The 15693-nt window shown below is 40.3% G+C and overlaps 1 protein-coding gene across 3 annotated transcripts in view; it reads left to right on the top strand.

Moving 5' to 3' along the window:
• The window catches only part of ugp2b (UDP-glucose pyrophosphorylase 2b), a 58358-nt gene that overhangs the window by 3668 nt on the left and 38997 nt on the right, over positions 1-15693 (top strand). For 2 of the 3 annotated variants that reach the window (XM_043696712.1, XM_043696714.1), the window contains exon 2: positions 8181-8317. In XM_043696712.1, coding sequence (XP_043552647.1) covers positions 8213-8317 — 105 coding nt within the window. In that variant the 5' untranslated portion in view covers positions 8181-8212. Of the gene's footprint in view, positions 1-7931; positions 7952-8180; positions 8318-15693 lie in introns of those variants that run through there. The other variant, XM_043696713.1, reaches the window with a different exon arrangement.

Below are 15693 nucleotides of genomic sequence, written 5' to 3'. Positions count from 1 at the left end.
AATGCCATGCATCTTTATCTTGTGTGGCACCTTGTCGAAGGCCTTTTGGAAATCTAGGTACGCTACATCCACTGGGTCCCTGTTGTCTACCTTGCTTGAAATATCGATTCTCCCGTTCCTTGGATGCTGCCTGACCTGCTGTGCTTTTCCAACACCACACTCTCGACTCTGATCTCCAGCATTTGCAGTCCTCACTTTCTCATAGAATTCCAAAAGATTTGTTAAGCATGACCTGCCCTCCGTGAGCCCACACTGCGTCAATTTTTATCGAGATGCCTTGCTATCTCTTCCTTGATAATAGACTAAAGTATCTTCCCCACTACAGAGTTTAAGCTAACCGGTCTATAATTCCCCATCTTTTGTCTACCTTTTTTCAAATAGTGGTGTCACATTTGATGTTTTCCAATCTGCTGGGACTGCCCCAGAATCAAGCGAATTTTGGAAAATTACCACCAGTGCACTTGCTATTTCTCCTGCCATCTCTTTTAGTACCCTGGGATGCATTCCTATTTTTATTAGTTTTAAGATAGTTATGGAAAATGATAGAATTGAAGTTCTAAGTTGGAGTAAGACCAAATTTGTTGGAATTGGAACTTTCAGAAGTTGATTGGAGGAGGTTATTGGCAGATAAAGAAATGTTTGTGAAGTGGGAATTCTTTAAAAAAGAGATAACAAAAATTCAGAGACAGAATATTCCTGCTCGTGTGAAGGGCAAAGCTTGTAGGTATAGGGCAAGGCTGGATGACAACAAGAAAAATTGAGGCTCCAGTCCAGAAAAATACGACATTTCCATTATAGACAGCCGGGATCAAGTGAATGTCTAGCGGCATATAAGGGCAGTAGGAGTATACTTGAGGGAAATCAGGAGGTCAGAAAGGGGACATGAAGTAGCTTTGGCATAGAGTTAAGGAGAATCCAGAAAAGATTCTATAAGTACAAAAGGGTAATGATAGAGAGAATAGGACCCCTTAAAGATCGGCTTGGCTGACTTTGTGTGGAACCACAACAGATGGGTAAGATACCAAACAAATATTTTGCATCGATATTTACTGTGGAGAACGACATGGAAGCAAGAGAACTTGAGGAAATAAATAGTGTTGTCTTGAAAGAGTTCAAGAGAAGGTGCTGGAGGTCTTAAAACACACAAAAGTAGATAAATCCCTAGGACCTGATCAGGTGTTTCCCAAACTTTGTGTGAAGCTAGGGAAGAGATTGCTGGGCCCATTGCTGAGATATTTGTATCATCAACAGCCATGGGTGAAATGCTGGAAGACTGCAGGTTGGCTAATGTGGTACCATTATTTAGGAAAGGCTATAAGGAAAACCCAGCAAACTTAAGAACGGTGAGCCTTACGTCAGTGGTGGGTATGTTGTTGGAGGGAATTCTGAAGGACAGGATTAACGTGCATTTAGAAAGGCAAGGATTGATTAGGGATAGTCATCATGGCTTTGTGCATGGAAAATCTTGTCTCACTAACCTGCTTGAGTTTTTTTGAAGAGGTGACAAACAAGATTGAAGGTAGAGTGGTCAACATCTATATGGACATTAGCAAAGCATTCGACAAGATTCCCCATGGTAAAGTGGTTACTGAGGCTAGATCATATGGGGTCCGGGGGAACTAGCCAATTGGATACAAAATTTGCTTGAAGGTAGGAGACAGAGGATGATAGTCGAGTGTTGCTTTTCGCACTGGAGGCCTGTGACCAGCGGTGTGCTGGGTCCACTGCTTTTTGTTACTTATGTAAACGATTTGAATATGAACATAGGAGGTAAGGTTAGTAAGTTTGCAGATAACAACACCAAAATAGGTGGTGTATTGCACAGTGAAGAAATTTATCTCAGAGTATAACAGAACTTTGATCATATTGGCCAATGGACCAAGGAGTGGCAGATGAAGTTTAATTTGGATAAATATGAAGTGTTGCACTTTGGGAAGGCAAGCCAGGGCAGAACTTATACACTTAAAGATAGAGCCTGGGGAGTGTTGCTGAACAAAGAGACCTGGGGATGCAGGCACACATAGTTACTTGAAAGTGGAGTTGTATGTAGACAGTGGTGAAGAAGTCATTTTGGCACACTTGCCTTCGTTAGTAAGAACATTGAGTACAGGAGTTGGGATGTCATGTTGTGGCTGTACAGGACATTGGTAAGGCCACTTTTGGAATACTGCGTACAATTCTGGTTGCCCCTTCTATAGGAAGGATGTTGTGAAATTTGAGAGGGTGCACAAAAGATTTACAAGGATGTTGCTGGAACTGGAGAGTTTGAGTTATATGGAGAGGCTGTGGGGGACCTTTTATATAATCACGAGCGGCATAGAAAGAAGGGTGAATAGCCAAGGTCTTTTTCCAAGGGCGAGGGCATAGATTTACGGTGACAGAGAAAATAATTAAAAAGGATCTGAGTGATAACATTTTCAGGCAGAGGGTGGTGAATGTACCAAATGAGCTGCCAGAAGTAGTGCTGGAGGCAGATACAATTATCCGTACAGATGCCTTTTAAATGTTATATATAAATAGGAAGGATTTAGAGGGATATGTGCCAAATGCTGGCAAATGGTACCAGGTCAGATTGGAATTTCTGGTTGATATGGATGAGTTGGACTGAAGGGTCTGTTTCCGTGCTTTGAGACTCTATAACACTATGGTGTGGCAGACTCAAAGTTTTGGTTGGTGTACTTTTTACTCTTGAGTTTTATGGTCCTAACAGTCTGATAAAAGGCCTTAGAAACTTTACAAATGAGATTATAGGTTGTTCTGTTATAATGCATGTTTTGTCACTGCAAATTTGCTATAACGAGTTTGGCGAATTGGGGATGCTGTTTCTACAGCAGGAATGTTTAAAATGTGTGTTGGCTGTAACATGATTATAGCATCAACACTTTAAACGCTGTTTCTAAAGGTTGACTTTTCTGTAACGTGGGGTTGCACTAGAGAGCAATCATTGCGTTATAGAAGAACTGATTATATGTCAGAATATTGAATAAAATGCAGAAGGAGGTTCTTTCATCAGGATGAGGAGTTTCAGGAGAGACTATAAAAGCTAGAGTGGTTATCCTTAAGGTTAGATGGTTAGGGGATGACCTAATAACCATTTATAATGGATTCCAATAGAAAACAGCTTCAGAGAAATTATTTACAGTGACAGGAAAATTTGTGAACCAAAAGCATAGATTTAAGATAATTGGTAATTTTTTACATGTGGCTAGTTGTAATCTGAAATGTTCATCCTCAAATGGCACTGACGGTAGCTTTCAAAATTAAATTGAGTAAACATTTGAAAACAAAGCAAAGAAGTAGAGCTATACCATGGAATTTTGGATCAACTTTGCTGCCTTTTTGACCTAACCCTTGATTCTCTGACTGATTAAAAATTTGTCTATTTCATCCTTGAGTATACTTAGTGACCCCGCCTCAACACCTCTCTATGGTAAACAATGCCACCTATTCATTATCTTCTGAGAGAAGAAATTCTTTCTGATTTGGATGACGTCTTGTCTGAGATTATGCCCATGGCTCCTAGACTCTCCCATAAGGGGTAACAATTTTTCAATTTCTACCCTGTTGAGTCCCATAAGGATTGTGTATGTTTCAATAAATCACCTCTCGTTCTTCTAAATCCCATTCCCAGTACACCTTTCTTTTAGATTAGCGATCAGACTGTTCACAGTATTCCAGGTATTCTGAAAACAGACTTAAACTGCTAGCTTTTTTGTGATTTATGCTTGAGGACCGTCAAATCCCTCGCTGCTTGTTATCTTTCTGTATTTAAATCATATTCAGCTCCTCTTTCCGCCAAAGTGCATGACCTCATATTTTCGCATTATATTCCATTTGCCAAGTTTTTGCTCACTTGCTTGACCTGTTTGTGCTCCTCTGCAGATTGCCTTCCTGCCTATTTTTGTGTCATCTGCAAACTTGATTGCATTCACTTACCTCATCCAATAATTGATACATCCAAATATTGCAACCAGTGATTCCCATTTATCCTGCTTGTTAACTCCTCAAACATTCAAATAAATTTGTCAGGGTGCATAAAATGTTATATATATAGTACATGTTTCTAAATGCAATGCTAGTATAGCCTATATAACAGACAGATTGAACAGCAGATCTTGGAAAGGTGCAGATATAACATAGTTGTTGTTATAGGTGACTTGTACTTCCCCAATATTGATTGGAATCTCCTTAGTGCACGTGGTCTGGATGGAGCTGATTTTTGTCAGGTGTGCCCAGGAGGGACTCCTGACTCAATATGTAGATAGGCCGACTGGAGGGAAGGCTTGGCAACGAGCCAGGTCAGGTGTCAGATCTCTTGGTGGGAGAGCATTTTGGTGACAGTGACCACAACCACCCATTTACCATAGCCATGGAGAGGGATAGGAACAGACAGTATGGGAAGGTATTTAATTAAGGGAGGGGAAATTATACCACTATTAGACAGGAGCTGTGGAATATAAATTGGGAACAATTGTTCTACTGGAAATGCATAACAGAAATATGGAGACCATTTAAGGAGCACTTGTTGCGAGTGTTGGATAACTGTCCTACTGAGACAGGCAAGGAATGGTAAGGTGAAGGAGCCTTGGATGACAAGAGAAGAGGAGCTTCTCATCAAGAGAAAGAAGGCTGCTTACTTAAGATTGAGAAGCAAGGATCTGGCACAGCTTAGGGAATTGCAGGGTAGCTGGGAAAGAACTCAAAAATGGACTGAGAAGAGTTGGGAGGGGACACGAAAAAGCCTTGGCAGGAAGGATGAGGGTAAACCCAAAGGCATTTCTACACATTTGTGAGGAATAAGAGAATGATCAGAGAGAGTGTTGGGCTGATCAGAGGTAGTGGAGGGAACTTGGCCTGGAGTCTGATGAGGTATGGGAGGCCCTAAATGAGTTTATTGCTTCAGTATTCACTAGAGAGAGGGACCTTGTGAATACCATGGACCAGGTTAATGGGCTTGAGCAGATTGATATTAAGAAAGTGGAAACTCTGGGAACCATCAAGATAGATAAGTCTCCAGGGCAGGACCAGATATGTCCAAGGTTACTAAGGGAAGTGAGGAATGAGATTGCTGTGCCTCTGGCAAAGATCTTTGCATCCTCACTCTCCATTGGTGTACTACCAGCTGATTGGAGGGAGGCAAATGTTGGTCCTCTGTTCAAGAAAGGGAATAGGGCAATCTCTGGGGATTACGGACCAGTCAGTATTACGTCTGTGATAAGCAAAGTATTGGAAAGGATTCTGAGAGAGGATTTAAAGATCGTCAGCATGGCTTTGTGAGGGACAGGTCATGTCTCATAAACCTTATTAAGTTCTTTGAGGATGTGAGGAGACAAGTTGACTCAGGTCGAGCAGTGGATGTGGTCTATGTAGACTTCAGTAAGGCATTTGATAAGGGTCCCCATGGTAGGCTCATTCAGAAAGTTAGAAGGTATGGGATACAGGGAAATTTGGCTGTCTAGATACAGAATTGGCTGGCCAAAAGAAGACAGTGAGTGGTGGTGGATGGAAAGTATTTCACCTGGAAGTTGGTGACGAGTGATATCCTGCAGGGATCTGTTCTTGGCCCCTGATTTTTGTAGATTTTATAGATGACTTGGATGAAGTGGAAGGGTAGGTAAGTAAGTTTGCTGATGACACAAAGGTTGGTGGTGTTGTAGATAGTGCCGAGGGCTGTTGCAGGCTACAACAAGACATTGACAGGATGCAGAGCTGGGCTGGGAAGTGGCAGATGGAGTTCAACCTGGATAAATGCAAAGTGATTCATTTTGGAAGGTTGAATTTGAATGTTGAATACAGGATTCTTGGCAATGTGGAGGAACAGCGGGATCTTGGGGTCCACGTACGTAGATCCCTCAAAGCTGCCACCCAAGTTGATAGGGTTAAGAAGGCATATGGTTTTTGGTTTTCATTAACAAGGGGATTGAGTTTAAGAGCTGCAAGGTTTTGCTGCAGCTCTATAGAACCCTGGTTGGACCACACTTGGGATGTTATTTCTAGTTCTGGTCACTTCATTATAGGACGGATGTAGATGGAGAGGGTGCAGTGGAGATTTACCAGGATGCTGCTTGGATTGGAGGGCTTGTCTTATGAAGAGAGGTTGAGTAAGCTAGGGATTTTCACACCGGAGAGGAGGAAGAAAGGTGACTTGATAGAGGTATACAAGGTAATAAGATGTATAGATAGAGTACACAGATTTCCCCAGGGCAGAAATGGCTGCCATGAAGGGTCTTAATTTAAGGTGATTGGAGGAAGGTACAGGGGAGATGTCAGAGGTAAGTTCTTTATGCAGAGAGTGCTGCGTGTGTGGAATGTACTGCCAGCAGTGGGAGTAAGGATATTTAAGTGACTGCTGGACAAGCACATGGATGTCTGTAAATTGAGGGGTGTATAGGTTAAGTTGATCTTAGATTAAGGTAAATGCTTGGTACAACATTGTCGGCCTGTTCTGTGCTGTTCTATGTTCTAATATTAAAAAAAAGCCAAGTCTTGCTGAAACTATATAAGTCATTAGTTAGACCATGTGGGAATACGATGAAAGGTTTTGAGCCCCCTTATCCAAGGAAAGATATACTGACATTGGAAGTTCATCCAGAGAAGGTTCATTAGGTCTGGTATCCTTCCTGATATGGAGGGTCTGTCTTATGATAATAGTTTGAGTAGATTGGGCCTGTACTTGTTGCGGTTTAAAAGAATAAGAGGTGACCTTATTGAAACATACAGGATTCTTAAGAGACCTTGACAGAGTAGATGTGGAGATGTTTTCTCCTTGTCAGCAATTCTATGACTAGAAGATGTAATCTCAGAAGAAGGGGTCATTTTAAGACAGACGAGGAATTTCTTCTTTCAGAGGAAATGAATTTCTGGAATTCTTTACCACAATGCTGTAGAGGCTGGGTCATTAAGTATATTTTTAATTATGAGGGGCGAGTTATGGGAAAAAAGGCAGGAAAGTGGAGTTGAGAATTATCAGATTAGCCATGATAAATTCAGTGAAGCTTTTCTATTTTTTCAGAAGATCATTTGACTCATTGTGCCTGCACCAACTCTTTAAAATGAACCTCGAGCCAATCTCCTGTTTTTACCCCTATATTTGTGCATGTTGTTCTTAACAAAGTATAATCCAATGCCCTTTCAAATGCCCCAATTAATTATGCCTCCACCACATTTCCAGGCTAAGTGAAAAAAAAAACACTTTTTCCTCATATTACCCCTGTGGCTTTTGCAAATCACTTTAAATCTATGCCCTTTTCTTCATCTTTTTACAAACAGGAACAGTTTCTCTCTATCTCCTCTTGTTTCTGAAAACCTCTGAAATATTTGCTTGGTTTTCTCTCCAAGGAGAACAGTCCCAATGGCTTCAATCCAACCTCCAGCTGACATTTCTCATCCATGGTGTCATTCTTGTAAATTGCTTTCATCCTCTCTCCAATGCACTCAATCCTTTCTTTAATGTGGTTCCCAGAACTGTACACAATACTGTAGCTAAGGTCTAACAAGTGTCATATATAAATTCAGCATCACCTCATTGCTCTCGTATGCTAGTCCCCTATTAATAAAGTCAAGGTTACTGAGTGCTTATTGCTATGTTTACGCTACTGTCACCTTCAGTGATCTGTGCATATATACACACAGGTCCCTCTGTGCCTGTGCCTGCGCCTCCTCCTTCTTTAGGATTGTAACCCCTATTTCACATTGTCTTTCAATGTTCTTCCTACCAAAAATGCACCAAATTAAACTTCTGCTTTGAAAACTATGCCACCCATCTGTTCACTGACCAATTGTCCATATCCTTTTGAGTTCTATACTTTCCTCACAGTTTACAATTTTCCAAATTTTACATCATTTGCAAACTTTGAAATTGTACCCTGAATACCGAGATCTAGGTCATGAATATGTATGAGGAAAAACAAGTACTGATGTCTTCATCCAGTTAAAGGCTAAATCCTGCCAGGTGACTAGTTATACTTAATTTCAAACTATCAGAAACCAGTTATGCTCCTCTTGGCCTATTTGGCATGCTTTCTCAAGATCTGTTCTTTGGTGATCTCTATTTAATTTAATATTTTGATCAATTCCTGCCAATGAATGATTCAGCGGCAAAGTACCATCAGCAAAGTTATTGTAATGCATTTCTCAGGGCTGTGTACTGAAAATGTTGCTTTTCTCGCCCTATGTTCTAGGTGTTCCTTTACCTTCACTTTTCACCACAACCATGTCAAAAGGTATTTCTGTCCAGTTTGAGTGCCGGGAGCTAGAAAGCACCATGGGGAAGGAGCTTACTCGGTTACTGGAGACTGCTTCACCCAGTGAGCAAGAAGTATGTATTCTCCTCATTGCAGCAGCTATCCATTTATATAACTGAATGTAGACCATGTCTCATAGTCGTCCACAGGTGAAAACAAGTGGATGTTGATTAATTGTAGATGACGTTTTGACAGAAATTGAGTAAAATTATGGACTTTAAATAAAGATGTTGCTACATTGTCTTGCGTTTGTTACTCAAAGGTAAGTCTAAGCCTCAGCACTGCAGCCATCATGTGTAAGGCATGGAGACAGGACTCCAATGCATCCCATTGATCTATTTATTTGATTAATTGTTGTCACAATGTACGTACATACGAACAGTGAAAAGTTTTGTTTTGTGAGCAGTACAGGCAGATTGTAGCAAACAAGGACATACATATCATGGGATGCTCAGACAGTGAGGCATACAAAGCTACAGCTGTACAGGAGATGCATAAAGCAAGATCACTATTAGCAAGATCAGCATTATTTGAAGTTAGAGAGGTCTAACTGCCTATTAATGACAGGAAAGAAGCTGTTCTTGAACCTGAAATGCTTATGTTCAAGCTTCTATATCTTCTGCCTGCAGGAAGAGAGCATTACCTGGGTGGGAGGAACTTTTGATGTTGGCAGCCTTTCTGCGGCAATGAGAAGTATAAAATGATTGGACAAGTAGGATGTGAAAAGTTTAGACATGCAGTTCCAGGGAGTAGTAAGTTAAGTTGAAACTGTTAAAGGTGAAGTAGTGTCATCCTATTCCCAATTGTATCGAGAATTGATGGGAATGAAAAAATGGGAAGCATTACAAAAATAGAATGAAATGAAGCTGATGAGGATTTTGAAGATGAAGATTCCTGACCAAATCTGAAGTAATGTGCAGAGTGTTGGTAACTTTATTTAAGGAAAGATGTAAATCCAATGGAAGCAGTTTCTGACAATGTTTACCAGATTAATATCTGGAATGGGCAGGTTATTCGATGAGGAAAGCTTCGTGGACTAGATTTGTATCCAATGGAGTTTAGAACAGCAAGCTACAACTTGATTGTGTGATGGTGCTGCTCCTTTAACAAGGTTGTGTTGTCCTTGGTTTTTTTTAAGAGGATCATAATCACAGACTCCGGGAGGTCTAGGTTTGAAGGGTTTTAGGGCCAATTTGACTATAACTAATAGATACTACCTCAGGCAAAACTCTTTCAAGTTAAAAAAAACACTTGTATAATGAAGGGGGAGTGGGCAGTTCTGCCAGCTCAGCTTTTCTCTGGTTTGATTTGGTTTTAGCAAGCAGAGTTGTGAAACTGCTGGACCTAAAGAAGCGCGTCCATGCTGATCCTTCCTCTCTCTGACATCTCTCCTGTAAGACCCTGTGTTTGATTTTACCTTTTTTGCAAGGGGTGTTTATGGGGATTGTAGCAAGTATTTGGAACAGCATTATGAAGTTGTGATAATGTGTTGGGTTTCAGATAGGTTCAGTCATTCTGTATTCTGTTCTCTTTTGTTTGTGTTTAATTCAGTAATCTTGCAAATAAATTCTGTTTGGTTTAAAAGTCAGTGCCTGGGCCAGCTGTATCAAATCACTCCTGGAATATCCACCCACACCTGCTTAAAACAACGAGCAAAGTTAGCATCTTGGCTACTTTCTTGAAATGTCTTGAGGGGGTCCGACCTGATCCATAACAATTGAAACATATAAAATCCTGAGGAAGTTCTTGAGAGGGTAAATATGGAATGTTTCCTTTTGTGTGAGAATCTAGAACAGTGAATCTATAATAATGTTTAAAAGTACAGTGTTGTCCCTTTAAGACGGAGAGGTGACAAGATTCTTTCTGATTATTGATTGTGTTTCTGATAGGATGACAAGCAGAGGTAGGCAGATTCTTATTAAGGGGATATGATATTATCAGTGGTAGGCAGGAATATAAATTTAAGGTTGTAGTCAGGTCAGCCATCATCTTACTGAATGGCAGAGCAGGCTTGTGGAGTTAAATGATCCATTCCTCCTTATTTATATGTAGGTTTGAAATTACTCATTTGGTGCTACAATCTCACAGGTCAATAAGGTTAACCATATAATCTGCTTTCCTGTATAATGGTATTGAAGAAAACCAAAACAGTAAATATCACATTGATTTAAATTCTCAAGAAAGCATTTTATTTGTATAATTTTTATTGCCAGTGTCAAAAAGTGACACAGATTTATGCCTGTCATTAAAGTAAATGATTAAATTTTAATTTTGATCTACTGTTGTCATATACACAGAGATACAGTGAACAGTGTTGTTTTGTGTGCTCTGCAGGCAGATTGTACCATACAAAATGCATCAGGGTAGCAGAACAGAGTGCAGAGTACAGTGTTACAGCCGCAGGGAAAGTGTAGAGAGAGATCAGAATTAACATTTTGAAACATCTGTTCAAAAGTCTGATAACAGCAGGGATGAAGCTGTTCTTGAATCTATGTATATTTAGACTTTTATATCTTCTGCCTGAAAGAGGAGGGTGAAAGAGAGTATAATTGTGGTGGGAAGGGTCTTTGATTATGTTGGCTGCTTTCCTGAGGCAGTGTGGGAAGTATAGATGGAGTCAGTGGATGGATTGGGTTGTTTTCATGACTGTGCAGGTCTGCGGTCTTGGGAAGAGCAGTTGCCATACCACCCTGTGAAGTGTCCTAGAGGATGCTTTCTTTGGTACATCTATAAAAACTGGTAAGAGTCCTTGTGGCCATGATAAATTTCCTTAGTTCCCTGAGGAAAATAGAGACATTGTGCTTTCTTGACTGTTGCGTCGATGTGGGTGGACCAGACAGATTGCTGTTGATCATCACTCGCAGGAATCTAACGCTCCTGACCATCTCCACCTCAGCACTATTGATGCAGACAGGGGCGTGCCCTCCACTCTGCTTTCTGACGTCAATATCCAGCTCCTTTATTTTGTTGACATTGATGGAGAGATTGTTGTCGTCCTACCATACCGCTAAGCACTCAATCTCTTTCACGTATCCTGTCTTGTCGTTGTTTGAAATCCGATCTACAATAGTGGTGTCATCAGCAAATTTGTCACTAGAGTTGGCCACATTGTTGTGTGTATTGTAGGAGCTGAGTACGCAGCCTTGCGGGGTCACTAGTATTGAGGATTATGGCGGAGGAGATGTTGTCCCCTGTTCATAATAATTGTGGTCTGTGGGTCAGGAAAAGGAGGAGGTGAGACTTGGGTCTCAGAGTTTAGGGATAAGTTTGTTAGGAATTATGGTGTTGAAATTGGAACTGTAGTTAATAAGTAGAAACCTAATGTAGATATCCTTGTTATCCACATGTTCCAGGGATGAGTGTAGGGTCTGGGAGATGTCATCTATTGTGGACCTGTTGCGCTGATAGGCAAATTGCAAAGGATCAAGGCAGTTTGATGGGCTGGAGTTGATGTTAGCCATGATTTATCTATTGAAGCATTTTGTAATTATGGAAGTCAGAGTCACTGGTTGGTAATCATTTGAGGCAGGCTGCATGATTTTTCTTTGGCACTGGATGATGGTGGTCCTGAAGCAAATGGGGACTTCAGATCATATTAAGGAGAGGTTAAAGATGTCTGCAAATATTCCTGCCAGCTAGTCCACACAGGATCTATTTTTCTCAATTCCTTTATGATTAAACTGTGTAAAATTCATACGAGACTATCTGCTTGAAAAGTAGCAGTAAAATAAAGGCAAGACACTGATTCTGGAAATGTGCCATTACAGCAGAAAATGCTGGTGAAACCCAGCAGTCTGGCAGCACCTGTGGAGACAGAAACCAAGTTAAATGTTCAAAGTCTGATGTGACTTATTCTTAACTCTCTGTTTCTCTCTCCACAGATACTGACAGACCTGCTGGGTTTATCCAGGATTTTGTGTTTATTACTGAAGAACAGCAGTGTTGTTTTCTGCACTGTCAAACATTGAAGGCTGGATCATGCTGAATCAGACTCTGTGATAGGGAATCTCCTCTGAAAAGGTCATGGAAATTCTGTGGTCAGCTGGCTGAGATGGCTGGCGAGTGCCATTACATCACTGACTACATAATCTGGCCATCATACTTTTCAAATGCTCAGTGGGTAACTGTAGTTCAAAATTAAATTCTAATAATTACAGATTCTTCATAGTCCAATACAGTAACATCTTTATAATAATATCTTTATAAGAAAAGTAATTTTCACTGATTCAAATTAATTCTTTCTCTATTCTGATTTAAATTGGATGTTGCATTTGGCCAGTTTCGTTTTAAGATCATCGAGCATTTCTTTGCTTCCTAATCAAAAAATCTAGCTAGGAAATAATAGCAAACTTTTTTTTGGTGTTTGAGTTTGAGGTGGGAATCAATATCAAAACTTACTTTGTTCAGAAACAGATAATTAGCTGCCATTGAATCAAAGCTCAGGGAAATGAAGTAAGAAGAGCAGAAAATGTATGACTGCATCAATGGTGAGAGAAATTAGACTTAATGTTTCAGGTCAGTAGTATCAGAACATGAGTGACTTTGTTAGAAGTTGCTGGTTGACTGACATTCAATTTTGGCATTGCAAATAGTATAGGCAAGTTAAGATCCAATTGGATATAAAGTTGACTTGAGGACAGAAAGCAGTGAGTTATGGTGGATTGTTTCTTGCATTGGAAAATGAGAGACCATGGTGTTCTCTTAGCATAGTGCAAAGACCAGGGCTTTTTCTTTAGCTTATATATAAATGACTTGGATGTTGGACGAGGGAGTAAAATTTCAAATTGTGCTGATTGTGCCAAACTTGGGAGAGTGGAAACTGGTGAGGATGGTATGAATTGTCTGCAGCTGGACTTCGTGTCACAAGTCTAGGTGGAAATTAATATAGAGAAAAATGAGGTGATGCATTTGGAAGAAGGGACAGAGAAATATGCTCTGGTCTTAATGACACAATTTTAAAATGTGCAGAAGCAGGGACTGAGAAGTACACATGCATCAATCTTTGAAGATGGTGGGACATATTAAGAGAATTTTTCCAAAATTATTTGATCTTGATCTTAATAAATAGAGGCATTTACTGCAAAAGCAAAGAGGTTATGCTAAATTTTGATAAAGGTCCATTAAGATATTAGCTAGAGGATTCAGTCACCACAGAGGTGGGGGTTGGCACCATTCATGGTTAACTTAAAAAGTTAATCATAGTATCAGTCTTAAAGCAACATATAATTACACAAAGATAGATGGCAGATCGGAGGATTGGATACAGTATGAGAAACAGCAAAGGATGCATGAAATATTAATGAGGGAAAAATATAGACCATAAAGAATGCTACCTAAAAATGTAAAGACATACGTGTTTCTGATGGTAGTTTAGAAAAGGAACATTCATGAAGTGAGAGTTGATTGTATCAAAAGTGGGATGAATAATGGCAAATAAGCAAACGGTAGATGAATTGAACAGCTATTTTGCATCTTTCTTCATTGTAGAAGGTACACTGAACATCCAAGAAATAGTTGTCAGGAAATGGAAGAACAAAAGAAATAGAATCCTTTCAGGTTTGCCCAGTGGAGAGTCCAGAATTAGAGGGCATAGTTTTACGATGAGAGGGGAAAGACTTAAAAAGGACTTAAAGGGTGATTTTTTTTTTTCTTCACACAAAGGCTGGTGCACGTATGGAATGAGCAGCCAGAGAAAGTGGTGGAGGCTGGTACAATTACAGCATTTAAAAGGCATCATAATGGGTATATGAATAGTAACGGTTTAGCGGGACATGAGCCAAGTCTGACAAATGGTATTAAATTAATTTAGGTTGGCATGAACAAGTTGAGCCAAAGGGTCTGCTTCTGTGCTGTACATCTGACTCTGACTCTGTCTCTATCATGACTGATCTCCCCCAGGCCTCTACTCTTCTTTCAGACCTGATTATTATATTTATATTTGAAAAATCTTATCCACCTCCCCTTTAAATGCTTTCAGTGATCTAGCTTCCACAATTATTTGGGATGGAGAATTCCAGACATTTGTTATCCACTGAGAGAAGAAACTCCTTTGCATTTCAGTTTTCAACGAATGTCCCCTTTTATTTTTGTAACTGTCCCCAGTTTGAGATTCCCCTACTAATGGAAACATCTCTACCTATCTTGTTAAGCCCCCTCAAAATCTTGTATGCTTCAGTGAAACCTTCCTCCATTCACTTAAGCTCTCTAACTTGTTTAGCTGTTCTTGATAAGTTAACTTCTTCATCCCAGGAATCAGCTCATGAATCTCTTTTCAACTGCTTCAATGCCGGTATATCTTTGCTTAAATATAATGACTAAAACTGTAACAGTACCACAGGTGCATCTCACCAATACCCCTGTATAGTTGTAACAAGCCTTCCCTGTTTTCAAGCTCAAATCCCTAACAATAAAGGTAAAATTTCAACTTGTCATCTTGATTACTTGCTGCACCTGCCTGCTAACTTTGTGTTTTATGCACAAGAACATTCAATCCTCATGTGCTTCACTTTTTTGGAGTCTGTGTCCATTTAAATGATGATCCAAGTTTTGATTATTCCTACCAAAGTGCAGCACTCTTTGTTTTGCTGCATTAAACTCACCTGACAAGTTTTTGCTCGCTCACTCACACAACCTATCTGTACCCCCTTGCAGATTCTTTATGTTGTACTACTGCTGTCCTTCTCGTGCAGGTCTGTTGTTCATTCTGCTTCACGAGCAGATGAATTGCAGGAAAATACAGGCTGGATAGCTGAGCATCTGTTAAGATGTGAGAAGCTATTTTAAAAGGTATTATGGCAGGGCATTTAGAAGCAAATCAAGGTAACCATGCTGTCTTTTTCTGATATCTGGATTAATCCCAGTGCTATGAGCTAGTGAGGGAAGGAATAGGAGGATAGAGCAGATGAATGTATGGCTGAGGAGCTGGTGTATGGGAGAAGGATTCACATTTTTGGATCATTGGAATCTCTTTTGGGGTAGAAGTGACCTGTTCAAGAAGGACGGATTGCACCTAAATTGGAAGGGGACTAATATACTGGCAGGGAAATTTGCTAGAACTGCTTGGGAGGATTTAAACTAGTACGGTGGGAGGTGGGACCCAGGGAGATAGTGAGGAAAGAGATCAATTTGAGACTGGTACAGTTGAGAACAGAAGTGAATCAAACAGTCAGGGCAGGCAGGGACAAAGTCGGACTAATAAATTAAACTGCATTTATTTCAATGCAAGGGGCCTAACAGGGAAGGCAGATGAACTCTGGGCGTAGTTAGGAACATGGGACTGGGATATCATAGCAGTTACAGAAACATGGCTCAGGGAAGGGCAGGACTGGCAGCATAATGTTCCAGGATACAAATGCTACAGGAAGGATAGAAAGGGAGGCAAGAGAGGAGGGGGAGTGGTATTTTTGATAAGGGATAGCATTACAGCTGTGCTGAGGGAGAATATTCCCGG

This window comes from Chiloscyllium plagiosum, chromosome 9, assembly GCF_004010195.1.
Source record: "Chiloscyllium plagiosum isolate BGI_BamShark_2017 chromosome 9, ASM401019v2, whole genome shotgun sequence".
NCBI lineage: Eukaryota > Metazoa > Chordata > Chondrichthyes > Orectolobiformes > Hemiscylliidae > Chiloscyllium > Chiloscyllium plagiosum.
This window is presented reverse-complemented; position numbering and strand designations above follow the sequence as displayed.